Consider the following 12,164-nt stretch of genomic DNA (forward strand, 5'->3'; position numbering starts at 1 on the left):
GAGAGCGAGAGAGCGAGAGAGAGAGCGACGCCCGAGCCAGCCAGCCAGCCAGGCGCGGCGCGCGCGGCCACACCCGACCCGACCCGAGGCGGCTAACGCGGGGGCAGGACCGACGGCGGAAACGCCCGAACGGCGCCGGAAACTGCCGGGCTCACCCGAGCGGCCGCGTCGTCCCCCCAGAGGCGGGGCGCGACGCGGCTCCTCCCCAGACCCCGCCTCCTCGCCGCCATTCGAAGAAGCCGGCCAGGCGCGAAGGGAGGAAGGTGGGGGCGGGACGGCTGCGTGGCCGCCATGGTGGAGGAGAAGGGGCGCTCCGGCGGCGGCGGGATCAGCGAGGAGGAGGCGGCGCAGTACGACCGGCAGATCCGCCTCTGGGGGCTGGAGGCGCAGAAGCGGTAGCGCGGCGCCCGGGGGGCGCGAGGGAGTGAGGCGCGGGGGGAGACCTCGGGCGCCCCTGACGCGTGTCTCTCCGCCCCGCAGGCTGCGCGGCTCTCGGGCGCTGGTGGCCGGGCTGCGCGGGCTGGGCGCGGAGGTGGCCAAGAACCTGGCGCTGGCCGGCGTGAAGGCGCTGACGCTGCTCGACCACCGCCAGGTGGGTCCGAAGGGCCGGCGGAGAAGCGGGGCGGTTGTTAGGGTCGGAGCAGCGGGAGGAGACTTCCGCCGCCCGCTTGGCTCGGCCTCGGCGGCTATGAAGGTGGAAGAGAAGCGCAGTCGGAGGGAGGCTTGGGCCCGGCTGCCTCTGAGGCTACTTCCCGGGAAGGCAGCGGTGGGAGGGGAACGGTGCCCGGTGCCCCCGGCTCCGACCCGCCCGCTCCTCGTAGGTGTCCCTGGAAGACGCGCGAGGCCAGTTCCTGCTTCCAGCCAGCTCCCGGGGAAAGAACCGAGCGGAGGCGTCCCTGGAGCGCGTTCAGGACCTCAATCCCATGGTTGATGTGAAAGCAGATCCGGAGAATATTGAGCAGAAACCGGAGGAATTCTTCACTGGCTTTGATGTGGTGAGTCTCTGCAGGGATCAGGCCACACCTGGGCCATTTCCCTCTCTCTGCCCACTGACTCCACAAGACTCCCGGTGGGGTGAAGGAGGGCTGCCTGCCTGGTTTGTTGAGCAAGCTATGGCCTTCTCTGAGGCTTGACGACCATCTGGGAAGGGCCGGGGGAATTATTTCCTGTTCAAGGGAAGAGAAAACAGCTGGGGTTGATGTTTGCTTGTTCTGTCTTCCCTGCTATTTTTCATATTCCAGGTCTGCCTGACATGCTGCACCCAGGAAGTCCTCCTGAAGGTGGACCAAATATGCAAGAAACACGGCATCAAGTTCTTCACTGGTGACGTCTTTGGCTATCACGGCTACATGTTTGCCAACCTGGGTGAACATGAATTTGTTGAGTGAGTTTCTCTTGGCTTGGAATCTAAGGCTGACACCTGTATCTGAAGCCGCCCTCAAGCCGCTTGGGAGGGGGTATAGGTCCAAGAGCAGCTCCTCTTGGACATCTGTATTGGAAGACAAGAAGGCTACCATTCTGTAAGCGAACTACTGACTGAAATGAGGGGTGGAAACTATTATATTAACCTCCCTGATCGCTCCCTCACCCTGCTTTTCAGAGAAAAGACAAAAACTACCAAAGCCAGCCAGGAAGGGCAGGGTGGCTCAGATGCGAAGAAAGCCAAGTTGGATATTGCAGAGACAACCCTGGTGAAGAAGGTGGGTGAAGTCTGTGTCTGTGGATCATAGAAGATGGAGAGGTAGGACTGTACCAAGAAATACGACTTCACCATTTGGCTGCTTCTTTCAGAGCCTCTTTTACTTCTGTTTGTGGTGTAGGAGATTTTATCAATTTCATGGCCAAGCTATAAATGAACTCCCTGGAGCTGAGAGGCCCTTCAGGCGAGCTACCCTAGTCCTGCAGATATTCACTGTTTGCTTGGCCTCCCATGTCACAGGCATTTTTTTTTTGTTTTGTTTTTTTGTAAATTTTATTTGAGTTTTTACAAAGATAAAAAAATACAAATAAAACATATTTTTTGAAAGCAGCATAATCCCAGGTTACATTTCTTCGTACAGACACAAATTCAGGTTCATGCTCATTTTTATATTCTATTCCATATCTTATTACTATTTTACATTTTCTGCATAGCTTCTCCCCTCTTTTAATTTTCTCAATTTTATTTTAATTATCTCAATTCAAATCATTGTATTTATATTTTTTGTCTGTCCTGTTTCAATTATCTATTATCTTTTCTCATTAAACAAAATTTCTCCTGTAGTTACTGATTTGGAGTATGACGCCTTTATATCTTTTCCCTAAAGTTGTAACATTCAATATAATACATAACTTCCATTCGGATTCTACTTGGTACATTCTTAAAATACACACTATATTCTTAAAAAAAGAAAAAAATTATAAATGTATATAATTAAAACAACATTCCAATTCAATTATATCATTAACATTAATATTCATTAAAGTCTTAACATCTTTATCATTACTTTTCAATTAAATATCATACTTCTATGGGAACAATTATAAGCTTTCCATAGTTAATTCCCCCCCCCTTCACTTATATTTTATAAAACATTAACTAATTAAAATGTTCCCGTTCCTTCCTGATTCAATTTTCTCATTTATTTTATTTCACTTATTTTATTCACAAACATTTCGCTAAATTACACTAATTATTTTATCCCTCATTTTAATCATACGTTGTTTCCAATTTTCTAAAGCTATTTCTATTACTAATATAACAATACAATCTTATGTACCTTTACAGAATCCCCTTTTTAGTTAAATTTTCACCCATTATCTCTAAATAGGTCCTGTTTCTCTATATCTTGCTCCGGTCCTTTGTAACTTCTTTTCCTTTCCTACTTCCCTCTCTTCTTCTCTCCCCTTTTTACCCGCTTGTCTCTCTACCTCTATTTCTCTCTTCTGTATTTCCCTTTTCTGTTGCTTTCCAGTATTATACTTATTTTTCGAATTATTTTTCTTTTCTTTGGTTGTTTTTATAAGTCTTAAATTCTCCATTCTCTTTCCCCCCTTTCCTTTTTCTTCCCCACATAAAATGGCTTGTTCATTAAAGATGGCTTCTTCTTTGTCCCAGTCGTCTTGTTTTGCAGTCTTTTCTTGTTGTTTCTCATAGTTCCAAATCTCCATTTCTAAAAATTGAAAGACGAAGCCAAAAGAACCCTTCCCTTCTTGTGCATCTTCTTTGTACTTTTTAAGTTCCATTTTCAATTCATCCAGAAGTGGTGCCATTGTATAAATTTTTAAACAACCACCCAGTTGATTTTAGTCATTCAAATATAATAACCAAAAATCCAAAGATCACCAAATAATCCAAATACACGCAAGCTGTTTCTTTTTTGCTCTTTTTTTTTCACTTTCTCTTCCTGGGGTTACTATTTAGTTGCAAAGTGTCAGTTAAAATGTATCTTTTATAAGTCTTGTTGAAGTTTTACTTTAGATTCTTTTTAATTCCAGGCAGTCTCCTCCCTCTTCCAGATCCTGCCCTTATTGTTTTCCTCTCCCTTCCTGCTTATGAAAAAGAAAGTTTTTAATGTCCAGAAATCTTTATTATCCCTTTGGCATTTTGTTTTATTTTCAGCTTAATTGCCTATTGATGTCAAAGCGGATTTTTCCGATTTCTTATTTAAGTCTCTTAGTTGTCAGTATAGGGAAGGAGAGAAAAGAGCAAATGATGCAGAAAACTGAACAAGTTGTACAGTAAAGCAGAGTTACAATAAAATTAAAATGTCAATAAAATTATTCTAACTCTAAGTTAACATCCTTAACTCCTGGATCCTGGGTGTACCTGCTTAGTTCTACTAGCTCCCTGCAGCATCTTGCAGGTTAAGTGAAGCTATTTGAATGCCTCTGTTGCCTCACTGTTCTTTTCTCCACCCATTCCCAGAATGCTCATTTTTGCCTCCTAAAAGATGCCCTGACTCTCAGCTGGAGCAGTGAAGGGGCCAAAGCAGCCCTGAAGCGGACTGCCCCAGATTACTTCCTGCTGCAAGGTGAGAGGTGCAGCTGAGATGGAAGCCATTGCTAGGATCTGGCCTAGCAGTGGGACAGCAGAATAGGAGGCGAGTGTTCCTTCTGGATCATGTGATTCCTGACCAGAGCAGACAATGGAGGAGTCTCCAGCTGACGGGCATGTGAACTCTTTGTGGCCCAAGGGAGAAGCGGACGGGAGTTGAAGCAAAGCACCCTGGGAATTGGTCCTAGAACAGACCAAGCATTCATAGAGAGTGCAATGGCTCCCCCCTTCACCATGGAGATACTTTTACATCCCCCTATTTCCGTGGAACGACAGCCCTGTGAAGTGGGTTGAGCTAAGAGGGTGACTGGCCCAAAGTCACAGAGCTGGCTTTCATGCTTTCACTAGCACTGATGATGTTACCCAGTTTGATCCTGAAATGTCTGCAAGAAAACAACCCAGCTCAGAGAGCAGCAAGGATCCCTCATTTCAACTCTTACAAACCTTTTATCTTTATCGGTGGCTTTCATGCCTAAGGCTGAACTTGAACTGGCATCCTCCCAGTTTTCTGGTGCCTTCATCACTAAACCCGTCCTCTTTGTTCTTTGGTCACAGCAAACTGCAGGTCCTCTTTCGGGGGGAGGGGTGTAATTGGTTGTGGCATTTTGTGTCACCCCTTTGGGGAAGAAGAATGTCAGAAGGAGTCAGGGCTGTGGTCTATATGCTGCAGATTGACTCCATGAGCATGGAGGTGGTCCAGACGGACTGTGGATCTTGGCCCAGGGCAATCACTGCCTTTTGACTTACTAGATTTACAGTTCTCGACAGGTCAAGGGGAGCAGAGATGAGCACCCCCAAATAAGGGAGCTGGGTGGCAATCTTACAGGCTTCTGGGCATGCTGTATGTCTTGTAAAACAGATTATTTGTGGTCTTTTCCTCTTGCAGTGCTTTTCAAATTCCGGACAGAAAAGGGGCGAGACCCTTCCCCACTGAGTTACCTGGAGGATGCAGAGGCGCTCCGGCAGATGCGCTTGAGTGTGCTGGCGTCTTTGGGTGTTGGAACTGACCTGATTGCTGACGACTTTGCCAGGCAGGGGCCTCCTTTCTTCCTTTGACCAGATTAGGGGGCCAGCCTTGCTGCGGGTCAACTGTCCCCGTTCCCCCCACCCCAGCTTGGGACCAAGGAGCGAAAGGTGGTATTGGCAGTGGATGGACATCCTGTAGAAAAACTGGCTCAGGATGCTGTGTGTGGCCCAACAAGTAGGAGCATGTTCCCCAGCAGCCAATGGGCAGCGGTGGCAATGCTGGCCCCCATTTCCTCTATAGGCTGCCTGAGGGAAGGACGATGGCTGGGGGGTGGGCATTAAGAGGGAAGACGTGGCAGGGGAAACCCCTCCTCCCTCTGTGATCACCTTCCTTCATCAGTTCCTTCATCCAGTGCAGAAAAGGATGCGGCCTCCCTTTGCGTAGGCCAGGAGAGGGCAGCTGATATGGGGCTGCCTCATCTGCACATCCGGTGCAGGAGATGATGAGCTCTTCCCTTCCCTACGAGCAACAGGCTTTGGGGCCCCTGCCTGACTTTTCCTTGTTTGCCGATATCAACAGCTGCTTCTCAGAAATGGCCCCCGTTTGTGCTGTGGTTGGAGGGGTGCTGAGCCAGGAGGCTGTCAAGGTATGTTCTACGCCCCCCCCACCCCCCAGCTCTGGCCCTGAATTGAAGGGAGCAGAGTGTGGCATTTTGCCTGGGGAAGGCCTCTCCCAACCCAAGGCTTGGTTTGCCTGCCGCTTTGCAAAGGGGTTGGAGATGGGGTGGCCTGAAACCCTGGCAAAGTAAACCCTTCTGCTCTGCAGAGCTTTCGTATGGAAAGGGTCTTCGTTGGCAGACAGTCAAGGGGCACAAAGAGTAATGGGGTTCCTGCTGCCTCCAGGCCTGTTACCCTCTGCCCCTACTTTCTTATTCCTAGGCTCTCTCACAACGGGACCCTCCCCTCAACAATTTCTTCTTCTTTGATGGTGTAAAGGGCAGTGGGGTGGTAGAGTGCCTGGCCCCCAACCTCCCATCCTGAACTACGTGGGCTTGGGAGATGGGTCTTCAGTTATGGATTCCCTTCCTGAACAGCCACCCCTCATAATGTTTCTTCCCAACTTAGCCTAAATAAAAACTTATTTGGTTACCAAGTCTCCCTGGCAGTGATTTCCCCACAACATCCCCTTTAAATGGAGGGGGGAGGGAGACAGCAGAGTCCCCAGCCTTAGAGAAGGAGAGATGATGCCTGTGCTGCTGCAAGCCCCCTGGCTCAGCCTGACTTGCAAGAGAGTGGGGAAGGATAGTCCCCATGGCAGCTGTCATTAGCTCTCTGGAGCAATTAGGTGTCCAAGGCCGCTTTGGGAGGGAAAGAGCTGCTTTGGGCTTGGACATGGGGGAGCTCAGGTTCCATGTTAAGAGAGAAGGGGCAGCTTTCCAGAAGGGTTATGTCTGCTAGGCCACAGAGAGGGGCTAAGCCTTGCCTGGCTCTCCTCTCCCACTCTTGGTGGAACCAGAGATTTCCTTGGTGAGGAGTGTGACCTCTTGCAGTCCTTATTCTCCCACAAGCATCATCGGGAAGGATGCCAAAGGGATTCCTTGCCCATTGGCACCTCCTTGGCCTACATTGCTCCATAGGATAAAAGAGCCAGGTGCCGTTTCTGCTTTGATCCAGTTTTATTGAAAAGGAAATATACAAAAAAATTTCCACCTCTTCACAAGATACGGACAACCAGCCCCTCAGGTATGTACAGGTAGCACCCAATTGTATTCTATGTACAGGCATGAAGACCGTCTATATACACACAGCAGCAGCTGCACTAATGTGCAGGTTTTCTCTCGCCGCCCCTCCCCCACCCCACATATCTGTATACAAGTCCAGGCCCTATTGACAGTGGACATTGTAGGCTGTCCCTCGAGTCGAGGTGGCAAGTGCAATTCTGTTGTCCCCCAACCCGCATGTACAGGTTCAGTGAAACACACTCACATAGTGCTAACTTGTCTCGCCCCCACCCATCTGTGCAGCTCCCCATAAGGCACTGCTGGGCTGGGGCAAAAGGGTGCCATGGCGCTCGGCAACTTGGAGCAGGGCATTGTTTGCCCATCATGATGGGCTCGAGGCCGGCTGTTCGCGGGCATCTGTTCTTCCACTGAGACTGCTGTTCTCCTGGCCAGCAGGAAGAGAAGTCCCAAAGCAGCTCAGTAGATGGCTCTTCACTCCAAGGCTTGTTTGTCACCCCCTGGCAGGTAAGTTGTCCAAGATACCCAGTAGATGGAAGACGAAATGGTACAAGTGGGCCCAGAGGGCACCTTGAGGCCTGCGTTCCTAAATGCCAGAAGGAGACACAAGGAAAGACTACTGAGCAGGGACAGGGCTGGCCTCACCCAGCTCCCTGTCCAGGTGCTTAAAAGGACAAACATCCGTGCTATTGCCTCCAATGCTTATTTATACACTCCGAATTGCTGCTGGGCCAGGCCCTTCCGTGAGTGAACAGACTGAAGCAGGGATGGGGGGTGGGGTGGGCAGTTGGCCTCTTTCTGGCCCAGGATGCAGCAACTCCAAGCCAGGAAGTTGGATTCTCCAAGGGGAAAAGATGTGGGGCCAGGTCTGGTGCACAGCACCCTTTACTCTACCCCCAAAGCTTACCCTGTGCTCGTGGTCTTGATGGAAACGGTCTCCCATGTGGCGAAGCCGAGCCCCGATGGCCTGCTCCAGGTTGTGTGGGGTTCTTGGGAGGTGCCCATTAGGACCCCCTGCACTTTGCTCTGGCTCCTTGGGGGCTTCCTCTTGGGTGCAGGATGCTGTTGGCTGCATGCTCACTGTGGAGAAGGAAAGGGAGGTGAGGCGGGCAAGGGTGCCTTCTGGCAGGTTGGGACAGGGCTCAGCAGCAGGAGGCATGGGAGCAGCTCCAGTGTGGCTTCCTATCTCCTTGGCAACTGGGGCTGCTGCAGCTTAGCAGGGGCATTTCAGGTCAGTGCTGCTGGGGGCTTGAGATCCTAAGGGCAGGCAGGAGGGATCCCCATGCCAGCAGGGCAGGGGCGCTGCCTGTCCCGGTGTCAGCAAGGGGCCTAGGAGGCTGGCAGGATCCTAGTGGAAGCTGCGGGCACCGCCCCCTTTGGCCGCTGCTCCCACCCTCTCCAGCCTCGGGCTCCAGAGGACTGGCCTGGTGGTGGTGGTGCGGCTTTCCTGGAGGGCTGGGCTCCAGGATGGGGCCGAGGCGAGGTTTCCCAGAAAAAAAGCTCCGCTAGAGGCGCAGCACGGCACCAGCTCCAGCCACGTCGGGGCAGCCGTGGAAGCAAAGCAGAGCAGTCGGGCCGCGCTTCAGGCAACGCTTGGGACAAATTCGCCGAGGCGCGGCGACGGGATCATCAGCTATCCTGGCGGACGCGGGAAGCGACACCACTCACCACGGACGCTCCCGGGAGGCTCCAGCGCCCGCCCGCAACGATAGAGGCAGTTTAGCCCGGGTGGCAAGGCGAGCGGCGGGCGGCAGACGGCGGGCGGCAGGGCCAGCGTCCCCCCACAGGGAAGGTTGGGCTCCGGGACACAGTGGCTGTCGGCTCGACGAGGTTCCGGTCCTGCAATGGTCTAGCCATGGCGCTCGCGGGGATCTGCCGGGCAAACAGCGGTCAAGGCACAGAGCGACGAACCGCCCGCCTGGCCGCTCGGAACGCAGCAGGCTCGGCGACCCAGCCAAGGGGCGGAGCAGAACGGCCGCGCCAAGCCCCGTGTTTGTAAACAAACCGAGCGGCGGTTCGGCACCTGGCTCGTCTCGGCTGCGGGGTTGCCCTGGGCACGGGGTCTCTCCCCGCCCCAACAGCAGTGAACGCCCTGATCCCAACCCCGCTGCGGCCATGTGTGCCCCGCCCGCCCGCCCGCTTCCGCGACCGGACCGAGTCCCGCCGACCCGACGCGGCGTCCTCCCGCACTTACTGCAGCTGCATGAACCCTCCGGGGCGGCTCAGGGGTCGCGGGGCTCCGACTGGCACGGGCGGCGCAAGCGGCGGCACGAGCGAGGCAGGGCAAGCGGACGAAGCAGCGGCGGGACGATCCTCGCTGCGAGCCAGGCAGCCGCGCTGAGCAGAGCTGCCAGCCCGCAGACCCCGCCCGTCGTGACGTCACCGCCCCGCCCCCGCCCCCAGGCAAGTTCGGGCTTGTGCAAAAGCCGGGGATCTCCCCGCGGGAGGGGCGAGGTGCCCCTGCCCGGCCGCCTCACCGTCTCAGCGCTCGTCTCCGACCGGCCAGTCAGGGCACCCCACCCAGCCCGCTATTCGGACCAGCCCCACTGCCGCCCCTTTGAAGGCACGAACGCAGAGAGCGGGCGCCTCCATGGCAGCGGCTCCGCATCGGCCTGAGGTCGTGCTCCCCGTCCTTGCGGCAGAACTCGCCTGACAAGGGCAGATCGGCCCCTCCAGCCCAGCGTTTCTTACGTGAAAGGGCAGAAAAAGGCGGCTGACCTCTGGGGAACCGGGCCCGGGTTTTCCTGCTCGGACAGCGAGACCATGAGCCGAGCGGAGGTTCCTGCAGAACCCTCAGATGGGAAGCGAGCCCGCCGCCTTTGGTTTCCCTGTGGAGGAGGGGCAGAGGGGCGGCCAGCCTCCTCCGTTGGGGCAGGAGCAGAGGTTCTTTTAGCCGGGCGGCCCTTGGGAAAGGCGCTGGGGTTTAGTGAGCCTTGGTGGGGTTGCCCTACAGCGAGAGAGACTCTTTGCCCCAACTAGGCGCGGGGCCGGTTCTGGTGAGCTAAGTGGGCCGAAACAGGAGGCTGCTGTCCAGGCCAGGACCGCGGCCCGCCACGCCCGCCAGCACCGGGCAGTCGGCTGGGAAGGCGGCGAGGGGGCAGCGCTTCCGCCGGTCAGCTGCCGGGCCAGACACGTCGGGTCGCTTCCCGAAGCCCCTGGCCCGGGCTAACTCTTAAGAGGCGTTGGCCACGGAGCACAGTCCACGACTCGGCGCGGCCGAGGCGCTTGTTTATTCCGAGCTGCCGCGCGAGCACCTAGGGGAGCGCAGCGAAGGGTCGCGCGGCATCCAGGAACAAGCGGGCCCAGCGCCGGGGCGGGGCTGCAGTCGCTGGCTGGCTGAGCCCCATTGCCGCCGAACCAACGAGCGCCGCGTCGCCGGGACGGGAGCCAGGCAGCAGCCAATGGCGACGCGAGGCGTAGAGGCGGTGGGAGCGCTTTTGCGGCTGTCTCTGTTGCGCTCTCCCTCCCCCCCGCGTTGACGTCACTGTTTATTGCTTCTTGGCGGGGGGCTCGGCTGGCACATGCGCCGGGCAGGGCAGGACGAACGCCTGGCTTCGGCGGCTGGGGCGCAAGTGAATTTGCCCAGTGACAGCTCCCTCCCTGTGCACGCCGCCTCGCGATGAGGTCATCCCCGGGGACTGGGGGATGGTCCCGGGGAGGCAGCGCCGAGGCTACCCGGACAGTCCGCCATGCCTTCTAGTCCGCCTCCAGCTGGCGAGGCGGAGGCGTTCCGCGCGAGCACGTTGGTCGTGCTCTCCGCCTAAGGCGGCCGGAATTGGCCCTTCGAGCCCCGTCCGCGCGAAGGATCCGGGCCGAGTCGTTTTTTACTCGCGAACTCGGCGGCAGGCGGACACCTGGCAGTTTAAGCACCGCTCTGAACGTGCCCTGGTCTAGCCCTGGACCCCGCGGCGGGAGGGCATCCGGGGATGTGAGGGGAGCGTCGAGCAAGTGCGGCAGAGGCAGAGGCGCTCAAGCAAATCCGGAGGCGGCTGCCTCGAGAGGGATGCCCTGCGCACCCCGCCGGTTCCGCTTGGCTGCCTTGAGCCCCTCCGCGGTTGCGGGCGCTTCCATTGGCCGTCGAGGGCGGTGCGCAACCATTCAGCGGCCGGCAGGTGCCTGTTTCCACAGGAAAGCGCCTGCCGGCAGCCCAGAAACCAGGCAACACGCGGCCGGCGGTCACCCACCCATCAGCCGAGGAGGCCAGGGCGGGGCGTTTGGCTCCAGTTACGGAGCCCTAGGCGCGCTGGAAGCCGGACCAGAGACAGTTCGGGCTATTCGCCCCGCTGCGTGGGCCTGGGGAGAAGGTGGGGGCCGGTGGGTGGTGGGCCTTCCAACTCAGCGGCAGTTACAGCCGCGAGCCTCGGAGCGGCGCTCCTTGCTTCTGATGCCTGTCCGGGCGGCTAGAGCGAGAGCACCAGGGGCCAGACGGTGTTCCGGAGAACTCTAGGGCTGCGGAGTCCCGGCTGCCCAGGCGCTGGACCTCCTCAGAGGTCCGAGAGCATCTTTAGGGTCCCGAGATTCGGTTTGCAGTTCGCCAGCCCAACCCGTTTCAAGAGGGAGCCCCGCCCGCCCCTCTTTTGCCTTCGCCGCTGGTGCAGCAACAGTAGAAGGCGGCGGCGTTTGGTTCCCGCCCCTCCAACCCCCTTCCACTCCACCGCCGCAGCCAATCAGGGCTGACCATCCCAGCAGGAAAAGCAACTGCCATGGAAACAGCATCCACGGCTGTTCCTCCGAGGAGCAGCAACTGGCCCAGAAAGGGGGGGGACTGGTCTGAGGCCCTCATCCCAGCCAGGAAGAGGAGAGCTGGACGCTATTAGGCTGGGATTGGGGCCCAGCTGCAACAGCCTCTGCCGGCTGAAGAGCCCCCTGTGGTTGCAGTCCTCCAATAGTTACATCCGGACCTGATCAGAGGGGATGGCAGCTTTGCAGCCTTGAGCCACCCCATGCTTGTCGGCTGCTGCTGGGGATGGCTGCTGGGATTGCCTCCACCTTTGGTATGAACTGGGGGGAGGAAGGGGCTGCTTGGAATGCAGCCAACTGGGGCCCTTCTTTAAAAGCACCCAGTAAGGCTTGATGGAGTCATGCTTGCCTGAGAGTCCAGCTGGTGTGAAAATAAACAGTCCTAAAGAGCAGGAATTAGGGACACAAACCTAGCTGGAGGAAGCCAGCAACCTCAAGGCTTCTGGGAGGAGAGTCGTGAATGGAGCATCAAGGATAGTCACAGCTTTGTTCCAAGGAAATGTGATGAAGTAGTTGCATATGTAAAGAAGCCCTATGTGCCTATGAACTGTGGAGGGTCCTCAGTGCTCTCTGAGCTTGACAGACGTTTCATTACATAACTAAGGAATATCCATATTACCTAGTTAGTAAGCTCAGAGAGCACTGAGGACCCCACAGTTCAATCCTAAGCTACAAATATTGCC

At 55.9% G+C, this 12,164-nt stretch overlaps 1 protein-coding gene and 1 long non-coding RNA gene across 2 annotated transcripts; one reads left to right on the forward strand and one right to left on the reverse strand.

The window, feature by feature from the left end:
- The first annotated feature begins 228 nt into the window (after positions 1–228).
- Positions 229–6,151, forward strand: SAE1 (SUMO1 activating enzyme subunit 1). The gene is made up of 9 exons (XM_026687759.2): positions 229–395; positions 481–592; positions 822–995; positions 1,242–1,384; positions 1,601–1,700; positions 3,908–4,013; positions 4,923–5,067; positions 5,583–5,649; positions 5,942–6,151. The coding sequence occupies exons 1-9, from the start codon at positions 292–294 to the stop codon at positions 6,041–6,043; spliced, it is 1,053 nt and encodes a 350-aa protein (XP_026543544.1). The 5' UTR covers positions 229–291; the 3' UTR covers positions 6,044–6,151.
- Positions 6,152–6,659: 508 nt separating this feature from the next.
- On the reverse strand, positions 6,660–10,455 carry LOC148129997 (uncharacterized). Its single transcript, XR_015750561.1, has 4 exons — positions 8,936–10,455; positions 8,410–8,613; positions 7,649–7,821; positions 6,660–7,327 (listed from the first exon to the last, which is right to left on the reverse strand). It is a non-coding gene; the product is annotated as an uncharacterized LOC148129997 (long non-coding RNA).
- Positions 10,456–12,164: the final 1,709 nt, after the last annotated feature.

The sequence above is a fragment of the Notechis scutatus genome, chromosome 8 (assembly GCF_049901735.1).
Source record: "Notechis scutatus isolate UNSWTSFEM ecotype Mainland chromosome 8, rNotScu1.2, whole genome shotgun sequence".
NCBI lineage: Eukaryota > Metazoa > Chordata > Lepidosauria > Squamata > Elapidae > Notechis > Notechis scutatus.

Coding starts and splice junctions, on each gene's coding strand:
- SAE1 (XM_026687759.2), top strand. CDS start 292: ATGGTGGAGGAGAAGGGGCGCTCCGGCGGCGGCGGGATCAGCGAGGAG. Junction 396..480: donor GGGCTGGAGGCGCAGAAGCG/GTAGCGCGGCGC, acceptor TCCGCCCCGCAG/GCTGCGCGGCTCTCGGGCGC. Junction 593..821: donor CGCTGCTCGACCACCGCCAG/GTGGGTCCGAAG, acceptor CGCTCCTCGTAG/GTGTCCCTGGAAGACGCGCG.